We start from the raw sequence: 17,038 nt of genomic DNA, 5'->3' as shown, positions 1-17,038 counted from the left end.
ATGACCTCAAGGTGCACATTGACAAGCTGGAGGACATTCTGCATGAGGTGAAGAAGCAGAACAACATGAAGGATGTGGAAATCCGTGCCCTCAGGAACAAGATGGTCAAGATGGAGAAGGTCCTGCCACTCATCACCCTAGAGGGTCAGACCTCCAGCCCGCCTACCACCAGCCCCCCTGCTAGCGCCCCCAGAACCCCTAGTCCTCGGGAGGGCCGACTCTTGGTGCAGGCCGAAGGGGAGGAGGGCGAACTGCAAACTGCCCAGACTGCGGGTGACGACTCCACCCTCCGCCGGGGCCACATGCGCTGGATGCGGCAGGAGCAGGTGCGCCTGAAGAGTCTCCAGCAGCAGGAGATCACCAAGCAGCTCCGCCGGCAGAGCGGCCCCCACCGCTTCATCCCGCCGGAGGACCGCAAACTCCGCTTCCCGTTCCGAAGCAACCCCACGCACCGCAACTCCTGGAGTCCTGGCACCCACATCATCATCACTGACGAGCGGGTCATCGAGCTGAAGGTGCCCAAAGAGGCCTTCGAAGAGGAGGGGGGAGGCCAGGGGCTAGCTGAGGAGGGGGGAGAGCCCGGAGAGAGAATGGCGACCCCTGTTATTCAAGCCACCTACCCAACACAGCCGAGCCCCTCCCCGCATCCACGCAGATGCAAAGACCTGGAGCAGGGCCCAAGCCAAGGCCAAAGCCAAAGCCAGGGCCAGAGACAAAGCCATAGAAACCACCATCAGCAGCCCCATGAACGAAGCCGCAGCAACTCCTTCAACCACCACCGAAATTCTGGTTCTATGGACCGCCGAAACTATGGTTCCATGGACCGCCGATCCTCCGGCTCCATGGAGTCCCTGCAGTACTCTGATAAGAGCAGGAAGCAGCAGCAGCAGGCCTTCTACCAACCCCGGCACCACTACCAAAACCAACAGGCCCAACCGCCCCAACCATACCACCAACAGCCCTGCCACTACAACAGCATGCCCTATGGCGCTAACACCAACTTCACTAGTTACCAGAAATATCCCCAAACTGACCAAGCCAACCATCAAAGCTATTTTCAGGCACCACCTCGAATGCGCAGGCAAATGTCTGCCCCTAATCTGAAGGATCTGAAGGCTAGCCAAGAGACGGCAGTGTGAGAGGGGGCTAGCGGTGATGAGGATTTCTGTACTTTAGTAGACAAACACATTACAGATCACAACAGCTCCGAATAATTGTCCACAGTGAGACAAACAGCTAGAACTGTGACTCTTTTTGCACTTCAACGGTGTGTTGTTGGTTGATCCAAATTTCAATGGTATGTGTATTATGAAAGCACAATTGACCATTTCAAGAGCATAATCTATCTATGCCCTTCCTCCTGTATCAGTTGTGCTGCACTGGTTGCTATTTCAACATATGCAAATGGGGAGAGCTGTCATAAGGAATCAAAGCCAACACAAGATAATGGGACTTTTTGTGTCGTCCTTTTTAAAGAGATGAGAAATCGTCATACATTTTTTATTTGTTCAGACAAATTATTTTCATCTGCGTTTTACACTGTTTGCCATTTTTAGTTTTGGTTTATCATGAATGTTATTTTAGCTATTATAGAGATTAACCCTCGACTAGGGCAAACAGGGTTGTTTCTAAATGACTTAGTTCAGACCCTTTACCTTGGTGTCTACAAAGTGCCCAACATTTACAGTCATACAGTATTTACTCTCTACCTTATGAAACCCAACTCCAGGAAAAATAACATTAAATATTCTCACCCTTTATTTAATTTGGTACACTAACCAGATCTGCCAAGTGTACATTTACAATGTTTGTTATATAATTTTGGGACAGTAACAGCGTTCTATCATAATTTACCATGTCACATTTTAAAGGTTTTTATATTGACCTGTTGTTATTATCGATATGGAAGTTCGCAGCTAATTAAGCTACATATCAAAGTGACTGTGTAATACAATGTAATCTGTATGTAAAGTAGATGATGCATTCATTGTGAATTAATTTACTGTGCACCACCAACACTTGACTGCCTTTTGAAAATGAATGGCGACTGATAGAATGGAATCAAAGACGAGAAGTGCCTTAATGATTCACTAACATGTCATTAACATTGCTCTGCATTTACAATCTGGCATCAAAGACCTTCATTGGCTCTGTCTCCCTTCCACTTTTTGATTCAGTTTTAACACTTGCCTACAGAAAGCATACCAAATTAACGAAATTGGAGAAACAATGCCTTATTCCTTTTGGCCACCATGAGTAAAACAATGTAAGCCTCTCTTGTCTTCATAGTTAGTGTAAATGAAAGGAAACAAGTATTTTTACTTAAGATATGCGACTGCCACCGTACATTGTATTTACAAAACTCAATTGCACTTAATTCATGAAGAAGTTGTACTCTCAATCGTATTACAGAAAAGTGAGAGAATATGGACAGAGATCTGTCTTAAGCACAGTTTTTTTTTTTTTACTTGATTGTTCGAAATGTAGATGTTGATTTAATGATATCTATCGGAACAGCCTTTTGTTAAGACAAACTGCCACACATTGAGCTTAAAAGCTAGGGTCTTGCTTTTCACACGGGGATGTGTTCTATGTACAGTACCGTAGCGTCCCAAAGGGCACCCTATTCCCTCCATAGTGCACTACTTTTGACCATAGGGGTCTGGTCAAAAGTAGTGCACTATGTAGGGAATAGGGTGCCATTTGGGACAGATCCCCATTTATTTATCTCTGGTTCAGTGACGCAGATTCTTAGGGATTTGATGTCCAACCGAGGGTTACCATGGTTTCAAAAGACTCACCCTCAAACTCGGAAGAAACACAAAGAATTAAAGTCTTTGCATATTGCATATTTCAGGAGAAGCATCCATGTCAAATTGGATTTGACTCTAACATGTGATTTCATAAATTGTGGGCTAGTAAGTTTGTAAATCTCACTTTCTACTTAATGTGCAGTACATTTTGCCGTTGTAAATACATGACACATTGAATGACATTTCCATCTGTAAAGAATGCAATACGTACACATCTTGTTCGGTTTCCCACACATTCATTCTTAAGGATTAGTTTAGCGATTAGAACACCGCCCTCAAACAATTTATCTGATACCATGCATTTCTCTCTATCAATTACACTGTGTAAATGCTGTTGACAGACTTCAAATGAGAAAGTTATTTCCTCATGAGTTTGCCACTGATGCTGTTAGTCGACTCTCTTCACTTCTGAGTGAGTTAAGTATTCTTATCTCCTATACCTTAATAGCTTACATCGCTGCCTATGCCTGAAGAGAACCTTATGATTTCCCATGCAATGGCCTTCGTCTAGGCCTATCTCTAAATGGCTTTCTTTAAAGCAAACATTTAATTCAGGATGATTTGTGATATGCATTGGCATATCTGAGCTACAGTATGTTATTGATAACTGTAGATAACAGAATAATATAAAGTTCTCAAAATAGTATTTACTCTGCCTTTATGTGTAACGCAAACCAAATGGCAAAAATCTATAGGACATTTTCTTCAACTGTTTACTTTCTTTCCATTAAAAAGTGCTCTTGCTTCTATGACTATCTTCGCATGCCTTCAAGTCAGTGCTCCAATAAATAATGTTATTTAACGCATGCATCCAGTGCTGACAGCATCTCAAAATATTACCAGGAGAGCTGGAAACATAGTCAATGAAATGAACAATGTACAGCTATATTGTTCATTTGAAATATATATATTAGTGTCTGGTCAGTGTTGTTAGTCTACTATCTGAATATGAAGTGCCTCCAATATGGCTGTGTATCAAGTTGTTGCCTCATAAAAGGCTAGTACTTAAATATTGGAACTTCATTGTTCACAGGTTTATCAAGGATATAATGCATACGTTTGTGTTGCTGGAGATCTATTTTAAAATTATGACTGAAATAAAATGTTCCAAATGCAGTTATGGATGCTTGGTGTTCAACTTGTTTACTGAAGTTCATCTTACTGGTTTTCCCAAAAAAATCGAAACATTCTCGAAGGCCATGCCGCCTCGTGTGAATTGATATTGAACATTTGGTTGTACATTAAATAAGATCTAAGGGAGGGATCTCATGATACTCAGTATCACCATACTATTAAGTATGGATTGAAATTGCTGAGGAAAACAGTCATACTGTTGAAAACAAACAGCCTTATGTTGTCATCCACACACTAGCTAGGTTTCCATACAATTAGCGACAGATTCTCATGTGAATATTCTAAAATCAGCAAAAAGGAAATATGCAATTTTTTCCACCAGTGGTGTGTTTCCACCAAACTGACTTGTTGCTGATAAAAATCAGTGCGTGATTACGTAGTGCACACAAAATGTACTTTTTCGCTTAATTTACATGTACCGAATGAAAATCTAAATTCAATGTGTTTCCATCGCATTTTCAGCTGATAGTTTTGTCGCAAACTGTTGCGTTAAATAGCATCTTGGGACGTGCGCTCTAGCCAACAGCTCGCAGATACAGTGTGGGTAGTCTGTGCGGCCAGGTAGGCTAGTCTACATGATGAGATTATTATGGATAATATTTGTATTTGTCAAACGATAGTCAAGCATCTATCATCATGTGGTCCTCTGTAGCTCAGCTGGTAGAGCACGGCGCTTGTAACGCCAAGGTAGTGGGTTCGATCCCCGGGACCACCCATACGTTAAAAAAAATGTATGCACACATGACTGTAAGTCGCTTTGGATAAAAGCGTCTGCTAAATGGCATAATTAATTAAATCATGTTACCAGAATAAAACCCTCAATATTTATTGGAAAGAAGCACCAAGATCACCGTGCACGCGTGCGTCCGCCATCGCGCGCAAGTTTATTTTGGCCCCCCAAACCAGACGCGATCAGGACACGCATGTTGAAATATCAAAATAAACTCTGAACCAATTATATTAATTTGGGGACAGGTCGAAAAGCATTAAACATTTATGGCATTTTAGCTAGCTAGCTTGCTGTTGCTAGCTAATTTGTCCTGGGATATAAACATTGGGTTGTTATTTTACCTGAAATTCACAAGGTCCTCTACTCCAACAATTAATCCACAGATAAAACGGTAAAAGTTTTTCAAGTATTTCTCCTCCTTCAGGCTTCTTCTTCTTTGGACTTTATATGGCGGTTGGCAACCAACTTTATGGTGCATTACCACAACCAACTGGACTGGAGCATAGGCCTCAGTTCCTCTTTCAATCACCCACGTGGGTAGATGCTCCTAAAAACCAATGAGGAGATGGGAGAGGCAGGACTTGCAGCGCGTTGAGCCTCACAAATAGAACCAAGTTTTATTTTAGCGCCTGGCCACGCAGACGCGCGTGAGCAGTGTGGGTGCAGTGATTGAATAACATGTATGTATACATTTATTTTGCGACGCGTGCGGTGTGGTCAGCATGTAATAAACTGCATGGTTTCCGGAGTCGTAGTGGGAGGACCACACACCATATCATAGCGTGACTCCAAGTTTACACCGATATGATGGTTGTTATATCAATATTTGTGCTTAAAGGAGTTTCCACCGCCATTTCTCACAAAATGAATTTTACCGACACAAAAGGATCACACGATGTTGAACGAACAAATGATCTGTCGGCATTTATAAAATTGTTTCCATGACAGCTGTCGTGATTTTATTTTGTTCGGTATGACTTCACTCGCATAAAAACTGGATGGAAACGTGGTTACTGTTACATAAAGCACATTCTTTATGACCATATACTGTAAATTCAATCTTGTTTGTGTTTTCGAGTATCAGAAAAACATTTAGTTTTTCATAAATGAAAGAATGTCCACAACAGTTCTCCAGTTATTGAATGAAACGGTTTATTGACCCAGAACTCACACAGGCTACTGTTTGGACGTAGCTTACGCCAAATAAATCAACAACTGGTATCTTAACTCACTAAATTGATGTACTGTAAGAGTAGAGTAGTCATGGTTTATGCAGACACCGTTGAGGCTCCAGTACTTGAATTGATGAAGGCTGATAAAAAAAGACTGGTTTATGTTTGGAATTCGAATTACATAGCATGATACATCACACAAAGGACTGCACATTGTCTTCATAATTAGTTTATTATTTGTTAGCCATTCTCCGCTATAATCACAAAAGTGTTTTTTTGGTTTGTTTTTACAAAATACAGCAAGTAGGTGCAGTCTGTGAAATGGTGATATTCAAAAAAGCTTTTCCTGAAGAAAGTTCATTCTTTATATTAGAGCATAGTAATTTTTGCTTCGAACTTTAAGAAATGTACCTCTTTCCAGATGTTAATGGAAGTGAGAAATGTAGACAGGTTTTTCACTTTAATCATTTCTATGTGATGAAATACTTTGAACATACTATCACCACATTTCCATCTTGACATACTGAAGAGCTTGACAGATGGTGTATATAAAAAGCTGTTATGAATTAGATTGAAGTCTGATCTTTCATATGAAATCCAAGCATATCATACCTGCAATATATGAGTGAATGTGATACAGTACATGCAAATAAGAGTAGATTCCTGTTAAAAGTTTTTTTAATTTCAACTTCTTATTTAATTTGAGAGACGTTTTTTGTCTTTGTATAGGTGGACTCAACATGGATAAAGAGTCTTTGAGACCTAAATGGCACCCTATTCCTTATATAGTAGGCCGTCATTGTAAATAAGAATTTGTTTCTTAACTGACTTGCCTAGTTAAATAAATAAATAGTAGGGGTGGGACGATACCAGTATCGCAATACTAAATTTTTTGGGGGGGTAGTTCAGCTTTAATATTGCAGATTGTGGCTTCCATCAGTGTAATTGTCTGCATAATTTCCAATCCCCCTGTCACGATCGTTGAGAGACGGGTCAGACCAAGGTGCAGCGTGCGATGTGAACATGTTTATTTATAATAAACACAAAAACAAAACAACAAACCAACGTAATGTGAAGTCCAAGGCTATACACAATACAAGCCTAACACAGGAACAAGATCCCACAACAAAGGTAGGCAAACAGGCTACTTAAGTATGATCCCCAATCAGAGACAAGGCGGATCCGGCTCCGGGCGTGACGACCTCTTCCTCTCAGCCTCCCCGTTGCGCCCCTGGTCTGGTCTGGACCTCGGCGCGATGCTTCCCCTCTCCTTCCTCCCACGATGCACCAAGCCCTGTCTGGACCCTGGTGTGGGAGACCCCGAACCTGGAGAGGGGCTGACGTCTGGGCCTGGATCGGCAATCCTCCCGCGATGCACCAAGCCCTGTCTGGACCCTGGTGTGGGAGACCCCGAACCTGGAGAGGGGCTGACGTCTGGGTCTGGACTGGAGCCGCTGACCGGAGCTGAACCCCGGTGGAGCGGACTGCTCTGGCTCCGGAGTGGAACCGCTGACCGGAGCTGGACTGGAAACCGGTGGAGCGGACTGCTCTGGCTCCGGAATGGATCCGCTGACCGGGGCTGGATTGGGCACCGGTGGAGCGGACTGCTCTGGCTCCGGAGTGGAGCCGCTGACCGGAGCTAGACTGGAAACCGGTGAAGCGGACTACTCTGGCTCCGGAATGGATCCGCTGACCGGGGCTGGATTGGGCACCGGTGGAGCGGACTGCTCTGGCTCCGGAGTGGAGCCGCTGACCAGAGCCGGACTGGACCCCGGTGGAGCGGACTGCTCTGGCTCCGGAGTGGAGCAGCTGACCGGTGCTGGACCAGGCACCGGTGGAACGGGCACGGGCCGTGCCGGACTGGGAACACGCACCACTGGCTTGGTGCGGGGAGCAGGTACGGGGCGTCCCGGGCTGGCGACACGCACCACTGGTTTGGTGCGAGGAGCAGGGACGGGCCGTGCCGGACTGGGAACACGCACCACTGGCTTGGTGCGGGGAGCAGGTACGGGGCGTACCGGGCTGGCGACACGCACCACTGGTTTGGTGCGAGGAGCAGGGACGGGCTGTACTGGACTGGGAACACGCACCACTGACTTGGTGCGGGGAGCAGGCACGGGCCGTGCCGGACCGGAGACACGCACCACTGGTTTGGTGCGAGGAGCAGGCACGGGCCGTACTGGACTGGGAACACGCACCACTGGCTTGGTGCGGGGAGCAGGCACGGGCCGTGCCGGACCGGAGACACGCACCACTGGTTTGGTGCGAGGAGCAGGCACGGGCCGTGCCGGACTGGAGACACGCACCACTGGTTTGGTGTGGGGAGCAGGCACGGGCTGTACCGGACTGGGAACACGCACCACTGGCTTGGTGCGAGGAGCAGGCACGAGGCGTACCGGACTGGGAACCGGCGCTGGAGGTCTACGACTGTACCAGTCCTTTACTCTCCGCGCCCAGTCCTCCTCCAGTGAGGACTCCTCCTTGAGCCCCCACGAGTGCAGTGGTCGGGGCTCTTCTCTATCGATCCCCGACCACCCTTTTAGCCCCCCCAAAAATGTTTTTATTGGGGCTGTCTCGCGGGCTTCCATCTCGGCCGACGCCTTCGCCCAGGGTCCTTTTCCTGCCAAAATCTCCTCCCATGTCCAAAAACTCTTCCCCACCTGTGTCCAGGGTGTCTGCTGCTCCTGGGCACGCTGCTTGGTCCGTTTTTGGTGGGATCTTCTGTCACGATCGTTGAGAGACGGGTCAGACCAAGGCGCAGCGTGCGATGTGAACATGTTTATTTAACTCAAATAAACATACGACAAAACAATAAACCAACATAACGTGAAGTCCAAGGCTATACACAATACAAGCCAAACACAGGAACAAGATCCCACAACTAAGGTAGGCAAACAGGCTACTTAAGTATGATCCCCAATCAGAGACAACGAGCGACAGCTGTCTCTGATTGGTAATCACACCCGGCCAAACATAGAAACACAATACCTAGATCACAAACAGAATGCATCACATAGATTTCCACACCCTGACTCAACATACAAGAGTTCCATACGTCAGGGTGTGACACCCCCATATATAATTTGTTGTAAATATTTACAGTACCAGTCAAACGTTTGGATTCAAGGGTATATCTTTTTACTATTTTCTACATTGTAGAATAATAGTGAAGACATCAAAACTATGAAATAACACATATGGAATCATGTAGTAACCAAAAAAGTGTTAAATAAATCAAAATATATTTTATATTTGAGATTCTTCAAAGTAGCCACCCTTTGCCTTGATGACAGCTTTGCACACTCTTGGCATTCTCTCAACCAGCTTCACCTGGAATGCTTTTCCAACGGTCTTGAAGGAGTTCCCACATATGCTGAGCACTTGTTGGCTGCTTTTCCTTTTCCAATTTGGACTCCAGACCAAAGGACACATTTCCACTGGTCTAATGTCCATTGCTCATGTTTCTTGGCCCAAGCAGGTCTCTTCTACTTATTGGTGTCCTTTTAGTAGTGGTTTCTTTTCAGCAATTCGACCATGAAGGCCTGATTCACACAGTCCCCTTTGAACAGTTGATGTTGTGTCTGTGACTTGAACTCTGTGAAGCATTTATTCAAGCTGCAATTTCTGAGGCTGGTAACTCTAATGAACTTATCCTCTGCACCAGGGGTAACTCTGGGTCTTCCATTCCTATGGCGGTCTTCATGAGAGCCAGTTTCATCATAGTGCTTGATGGTTTTTATGACTGCACTTGAAGAAACGTTCAAAGTTCTTGAAATGTTCCGTATTGCCTGACCTTCATGCTTTAAAGAAATGATGGACTGTCATTTCTCTTTGCTTATTTGAGCTGTTCTTGCAATAATATGGACTTGGTATTTTACCAAATAGGGCTATCTTCTGTATACCCCCCCTACCTTGTCACAACACAACTGATTGGCTCGAACGCATTAATTAAAGAAATTCCACAAATGTTCCACTTTTAAGAAGGCACACCTGTTAATTGAAATACATTCCAGGTGACTACCTCATCAAGCTGGTTGAGAGAATGCCAAGAGTGTGCAAAGCTGTCATCAAGGCAAAGGGTGGCTATTTGAAGAATCTCAAATATAAAATATATTTTGATTTGTTTAACACTTTTTTGGTTGTCCAAACTTTTGACAAGTAATGTTTGTTTGTGTGTGTGTGTGTATGTACAGTGAGGGAAAAAGTATTTGATCCCCTGCTGATTTTGTACGTTTGCCCACTGACAAAGAAATGATCAGTCTATAATTTTAATGGTAGGTTTATTTGAACAGTGAGAGACAGAATAACAACAAAAAATATCCAGAAAAACGCATGTCAAAAATGTTATAAATTGATTTGCATTTTAATGAGGGAAATAAGTATTTGACCCCTCTGCAAAACATGACTTAGTACTTGGTGACAAAACCCTTGTTTGCAATCACAGAGGTCAGACGTTTCTTGTAGTTGGCCACCAGGTTTGCACACATCTCAGGAGGGATTCTGTCCCACTCCTCTTTGCAGATCTTCTCCAAGTCATCAAGGTTTCGAGGCTGACGTTTGGCAACTCGAACCTTCAGCTCCCTCCACAGATTTTCTATGGGATTAAGGTCTGGAGACTGGCTAGGCCACTCCAGGACCTTAATGTGCTTCTTCTTCAGCCACTCCTTTGTTGCCTTGGCCGTGTGTTTTGGGTCATTTTCATGCTGGAATACCCATCCACAACCCATTTTCAATGCCCTGGCTGAGGGAAGGAGGTTCTCACCCAAGATTTGACAGTCCCGTCCATCGTCCCTTTGATGCGGTGAAGTTGTCCTGTCCCCTTAGCAGAAAAACACCCCCAAAGCATAATGTTTCCACCTCCATGTTTGACGGTGGGGATGGTGTTCTTGGGGTCATAGGCAGCATTCCTCCTCCTCCAAACACGGCGAGTTGAGTTGATGCCAAAGAGATCCATTTTGGTCTCATCTGACCACAACATTTTCACCCAGTTCTCCTCTGAATCATTCAGATGTTCATTGGCAAACTTCAGACGGGCATGTATATGTGCTTTCTTGAGCAGGGGGACCTTGCGGGCGCTGCAGGATTTCAGTCCTTCACGGCGTAGTGTGTTACCAATTGTTTTCTTGGTAACTATGGTCCCAGCTGCCTTGAGATCATTGACAAGATCCTCCCGTGTAGTTCTGGGCTGATTCCTCACCGTTCTCATGATCATTGCAACTCCACGAGGTGAGATCTTGCATGGAGCCCCAGGCCGAGGGAGATTGACAGTTCTTTTGTGTTTCTTCCATTTGCGAATAATCGCACCAACTGTTGTCACCTTCTCACCAAGCTGCTTGGCGATGGTCTTGTAGCCCATTCCAGCCTTGTGTAGGTCTACAATCTTGTCCCTGACATCCTTGGAGAGCTCTTTGGTCTTGGCCATGGTGGAGAGTTTGGAATCTGATTGATTGATTGCTTCTGTGGACAGGTGTTTTTAATACAGGTAACAAGCTGAGATTAGGAGCACTCCCTTTAAGAGTGTGCTCCTAATCTCAGCTCGTTACCTGTATAAAAGACACCTGGGAGCCAGAAATCTTTCTGATTGAGAGGGTGTCAAATACTTATTTCCCTCATTAAAATGCAAATCAATTTATAACATTTTTGACATGCGTTTTTCTGGATGTTTTTGTTGTTATTCTGTCTCTCACTGTTCAAATAAACCTACCATTTAAAATTATAGACTGATAATTTCTTTGTCAGTGGGCAAACGTACAAAATCAGCAGGGGATCAAATACTTTTTTCCCTCACTATATATATATATATATATATATATATATATATATATATATATATATATATATATATATATATATATATATATATATATATATATATATATATATATATATATATATATATCATTATTATTTTTTAAATATTTTCCTTTATTAGTATCGCGAATATTCGTTAGTGTCTTGGAAACAAAACATTGCATAACTCTGCCTTAATGTTGGAAACCAACATCATTATGTTGTCATCCAGAGACACATTCATTTATTTTCCAAGCTATAGCACTCAATATTTTACATAGAGCAGGTTTTTAAAAGACCAAATAGATCTGCTTCATGTTTTCATTACTTTCACTACAGTATAACATCCAACATGGAGTCTGTTTCTGCCTATTGGTGGGTAGTGCAGTGGGTGTGTGTGCGTGCGTGCGTGCGCGATATGAAAGACGACATTGTTCCCCAGAAGACACTGAACAGAAAGCATGATGTCATCGGGACAACTGTCTCCTGCATGAACAACACCCCTCATTGGATGACATTAGACTCCGCTTCAACCAACCTCTCCAATCTACCAAACCCTTAGATAATTTAATGAATCAGTTTGATATGTGCGAAATGAATGTTCTTTTAATTGTCACTTTGTGTTAGCATTGCAATTGCTAGGCTAGACAGTGAAATGGTTATGAAGCTGAATTGTATATCCTCATGAAAAACGACAACATTCTCCTATTATAGACATGTTATTGCACAAAGTTTCCAAAAATGTGACTCCCAAGCTTACCCCTCTCATCCCTTTTCCCTATTAGCCTGGTTCACACCAAGGGCCAAACCAAGCCGAGCAGGACCGGGCTGGCCTGGTTACGTATCAACCATAGTTGCTGGAAAGGATAATGCGAAATATCTGAGCCAGCATAGTTTGGTTTGGTCCTATAGTGTGAATCAGGCAACCATCTACCTTGATCCCAACATGACCTGCTAGCTCTGTCATGGTTGTGGTGGTGTTGTTGTTAATGATAAAAATGATGGTGATGGTTTGGCCCCCCCTCCTGTCCTCCCGTCCTGTCTGTCCATTGGCTGACGGGCGGTGTCCGTTCTCTCCTCTCTCCCCTCTGCCGTGCTGTACAGGTCTATGAGAGCAAGTTGCAGGAACTTCAGAAACAGGTGGAGACCTGTTCACTGGCTGTGGAGACGCCCGACGAAGAGGAAGACGAAGATGAGGAAGAGGAGGGTGCGTTCTTTATTAAATCATGAGCAACAAGGAATAGAATTTCACTGTTCATGAACCAGGGGCCGTATTCATCAAGCATCTCAGAGTAGGAGTGCTGATCTAGGATCAGGTCCCTCCTGTCCATGTGGTCTTGTTCATTATAACTCTGAGACGCTTTATGAAATCGGGCCCAGAAAGACATTTCAATTAGTTAAATTGAACTGTTTTAATGTGGTCCTGTACTGCACCTGTCTGTGTTCTTTTCATGAGCAAAATGTGTGTTGTCATGTTGACTGCCCATAGAAATCACCCACTCATCAGAAAAGATTGATCAAGGTAACTGAACTCCAAGTAAAACAGTCTTATGACTAATGATGAAACATCCCAGTCTTCCTAACCAGCACAACCACATACATTTACTAGTGTCCGAAACAACCCGCCAACATCCCAACATTGAACCCATGAACAATACTTATCATGTGTGTGCGTGGGTGCACGTGTGTACGTCTGTGTGTGTGTGCATGTCTCTGTGTCTCTGCGTGTGCATCTTGTGTGTGTATTTGAATATATTTGCCTGTCTTTGACACTGTCCCCTATCCCCTGCAGTGCCCTGGACACAGCATGAGTTTGAGATAGCGCAGTGGGCTTTCAGAAAATGGCGGTACCATCAGTTCACCTCCCTCCGCGACCAGCTTTGGGGCAACGCAGTCTACCTGAAGGAGGCCAACGCCATCAGTGTCGAACTAAAGAAGAAGGTAACTATTGTCACATTGTACACTCAAATTCAGTTTAAAATCTAATTTTAAACTCTTAATTCTCAATATTTCTATATTATTATTCTATTATATTCGGAACAATATTTTATCAAATTTGGTCCGGTTCGCATACACCCCTAGTGTCAAAATAGCTGAGACAATGGCTGCATATCAATAGTTTTAAGTGGCTTCCTCTCCCGGTCTCCTCTATCTCCTCTGCATTTATGTGAAAACACAGGCTAGGTGAAAGTGGTAGATACGTACTGATCCGCTGAGCAGAATGTCAAAGGACACCATAGAAGTAGAATTACTGGAATGGGAATCCCAATTCAAGTCAATGTAATTATATTTATAGGATGTAGACATACAGTACTGTCACGGTTCAGACAGACGACCAGAGGACCACAATTGCGTCACACCAGAAAGTTTATTAAAACTTAAGGGAAAAGGGAAGTAGGGAGTGAGTGAAGGCTCCAGGGGTAACAGGGATCCCGTCCAATGTGCTGGGTCTGTGCCCCCCCCAGTGGCAGCGATGCGTCCAATGACGCCGGTGGTGGGTGGTCCAGAAGTCCTGGGGGGGGGGGCACAGACACAACGGGGCGGATGAAACAAGGCAGCAGTACAGTTCAAGGGAAATCCAAATACGTTGTAGCAAGGCAGAAGGCTGGTCAGAGTTACCGGGATTGAAGAGTAGTCAGGAGTCGTTATGGCAGAAAGCAGGTCTGGTTTTCCTGGGGCAGAAGAGTATCCAAGAATCAGGCAGGTCCGGGGTCACAAAACAAGGGTGAGCCAGAAGCGTGAGCAAACAGGTTCCGGGTGTGAGCTTTGCAGACGATCTGACAAAGGAGAGCTGAAAGACAGGGCTTTAAATACTGGGAGAGGTTAGTGGGTAATGCAGCGCAGCTGGCAGAGTAATTAGAGCAGAGCAGAGCAGGGACAGGTGGAGCTAGTTAGGCTGAGTAGAGAGAGTGGAAGATAGTGGAAACAAATAAAGGTGGTAACCCGGTGGAGTGAGAGGGCTCATGACAGAACCCCCCCCCCCAAGGGACGGCCCCAGAAGTCCCAAGAGCAACACCACGCCGGGCGGGAGGAGGGGAGCCGGAGGAGGGCTAGAACTCCTCCGAACGGTCCGAGTGAACGTCCTCATCCTCGGAGGAAGCCGGAGGGCCGTGGTCGGGAGATGGGACAGGTCCCGAGACAGGATCAGGCACAGGACAGGAAGCCGAGCGGGCAGGACGGTTAGGGACCCCTCTGGGGCGGCCCCTACGGATTGCAGGTTGATCAGGATGCCGTTGGTGGAAGGCGGTGATGAGAGTCCTATCCACAATCCGACTAGCTGGCACCCAGGTCCTTTCCTCAGGTCCATAACCCTCCCAGTCAATGAGGTACTGGAGACTCCTACCCCTCCGTCTGGACCGAAGCAGGCGGCGGACGGTGTAAACCAGACCGCCATCGACGAGCCGTGGAGGAGGAGGACAAGGCGCAGCAGGGACCAGCGGACTCTCATGAATGGGCTTAATCTTAGACACATGGAAAGTGGGGTGCACCCTCATGGAATTAGGCAGTTGGAGCCGGACAGCAGTTGGGCTGATCACTCTTATAATAGGGAATGGGCCAATGAACCGAGGTGCCAGCTTTTGCGACTCCACCCTGAGTGGCAGGTTCCTCGATGACAACCACACCCTTTGACCAACATGGTAGGTGGGAGCAGGAATTCTCCGACGGTTGGCCCCGGTAGTGTAGCTGGCAACGGATCTGAGGAGTGTGGCTCGGGCTTGTGACCAGGTGCGGCGACATCGACGGGCAAAAGCAAGTGCAGATGGGCAAGTAACCTCCCCTTCCTGGCTGGCAAATAGAGGAGGCTGGTATCCATAAACACATTGGAAAGGGGACATACCGATGGCAGAGCAGGTCAGAGAATTGTGTGCGTACTCCACCCATGTCAATTGCTGCGACCAGGAGTGGGGGTTGCGTGAAGTCATGCATCGCAGTGCCTTCTCGAGCTCCTGATTTGCCCGCTCTGACTGCCCATTGGATTGGGGATGGAATCCGGAAGTCAGACTGACTGTGGCTCCCAGCAGGTGACAGAACTCCTTCCAAAAAGCGGAGGAGAATTGTGGACCACGGTCAGAAACTACATCCTTTGGCAGTCCGTGGATCCGGAAGACGTGTTCCAGGACCACCTGGGCGGTCTCCTTGGCGGTTGGGAGCTTGGGGAGGGGAATGAAGTGTGCCATCTTGCTGAATCGGTCAACTATGGTGAGAATGACGGTCATGCCACTTGAAGGGGGCAGCCCCGTGACAAAGTCAAGGGCGATGTGAGACCAGGGACGTCTGGGCACAGGCAGGGGCTGCAGCAATCCGGCTGGGGGCTGGCAGGACGACTTGTGTTGGTTGCAGATGGGGCAGGCTTGGACGAATTCCCGTACATCCTTTCTCAGAGAGGGCCACCAGAACCTCTGGGCGAGCAGGTTGTAAGTGCGGGTGGAGCCAGGGTGACAAGCTAGGCGGGAGTCATGTCCCCACTGAACGACCTGGGACCTCAGGTTTTCGGGGACAAAAAGGCGGTCAGCTGGGCAAGTGCTGGGACCTGGCTGGTTACGGAGAGCTTCCAGCACCTGTTCCTCAACATCCCAGGTCAGAGCTGCTACGATGCAGGGACTTGGCAGAATCGACACAGGATCCTTGGAGGGGGTGTCATCCTTCTGGAATTGACGGGAGAGGGCGTCTGGCTTGGTGTTGCGTGATCCAGGCCGGTATGACAGAGTGAAATTAAACCTGGTGAAGAACAGGGCCCAGCGGGACTGCCTGGAGTTCAACCGTTTGGCCGTGCGGATGTACTCCAAGTTCTTATGATCGGTCCAAACGAGAAATGGAATGGTGGACCCCTCCAGCCAGTGACGCCACTCCTCCAAGGCAAGCTTCACAGCCAGCAGCTCTCGGTTCCCTATGTCGTAATTGCACTCAGAGGGGGACAACCGACGTGAGAAAAAGGCACAGGGATGGAGCTTCCTATCCTCCGCAGCCCACTGAGAAATCACAGCACCAACTCCCACATCCGAGGCGTCCACCTCCACAATGAATTGCCGGTCCACATCAGGCATCTGGAGGATGGGAGCGGAGGTGAACCTTACCTTGAGGGTACTGAAGGCTTTGTCGGCTGCTGGGGTCCAGGTGAAGGGTTGCTTGGTGCTGGTTAGAGCAGTGAGAGGGGCAGCAACGGTACTGTAGTTCCGGATAAACTTTCTATAGAAGTTAGCAAACCCCAGAAACTGTTGCAGCTTCTTTCTGTTCTCCGGAACTGGCCATGAAGTGACTGCTGATACTTTGGCAGGATCCATTTGGATACTTCCCTCTGCCACTATGTACCCCAGGAAGGCCACTGTCTTGACGTGAAACTCACATTTCTCTGCCTTGGCGTAGAGGGAATTCTCCAGAAGACGATGAAGGACTTGCTG

The 17,038-nt window shown here is 46.3% G+C and overlaps 1 protein-coding gene across 1 annotated transcript in view; it reads left to right on the top strand.

Moving 5' to 3' along the window:
• The window catches only part of kif1b (kinesin family member 1B), an 81,081-nt gene that overhangs the window by 21,542 nt on the left and 42,501 nt on the right, over positions 1-17,038 (top strand). Inside the window, exons 15-16 of the mRNA XM_084184475.1 lie at positions 12,744-12,846; positions 13,432-13,580. Of these exons, the coding sequence (XP_084040601.1) occupies positions 12,744-12,846; positions 13,432-13,580 (252 nt within the window). The remainder of the gene's footprint in view (positions 1-12,743; positions 12,847-13,431; positions 13,581-17,038) is intronic.

The sequence above is a fragment of the Coregonus lavaretus genome (genome assembly GCF_964263955.1).
Source record: "Coregonus lavaretus genome assembly, chromosome: 20".
In the NCBI taxonomy this organism is placed as follows: domain Eukaryota; kingdom Metazoa; phylum Chordata; class Actinopteri; order Salmoniformes; family Salmonidae; genus Coregonus; species Coregonus lavaretus.
This window is presented reverse-complemented; position numbering and strand designations above follow the sequence as displayed.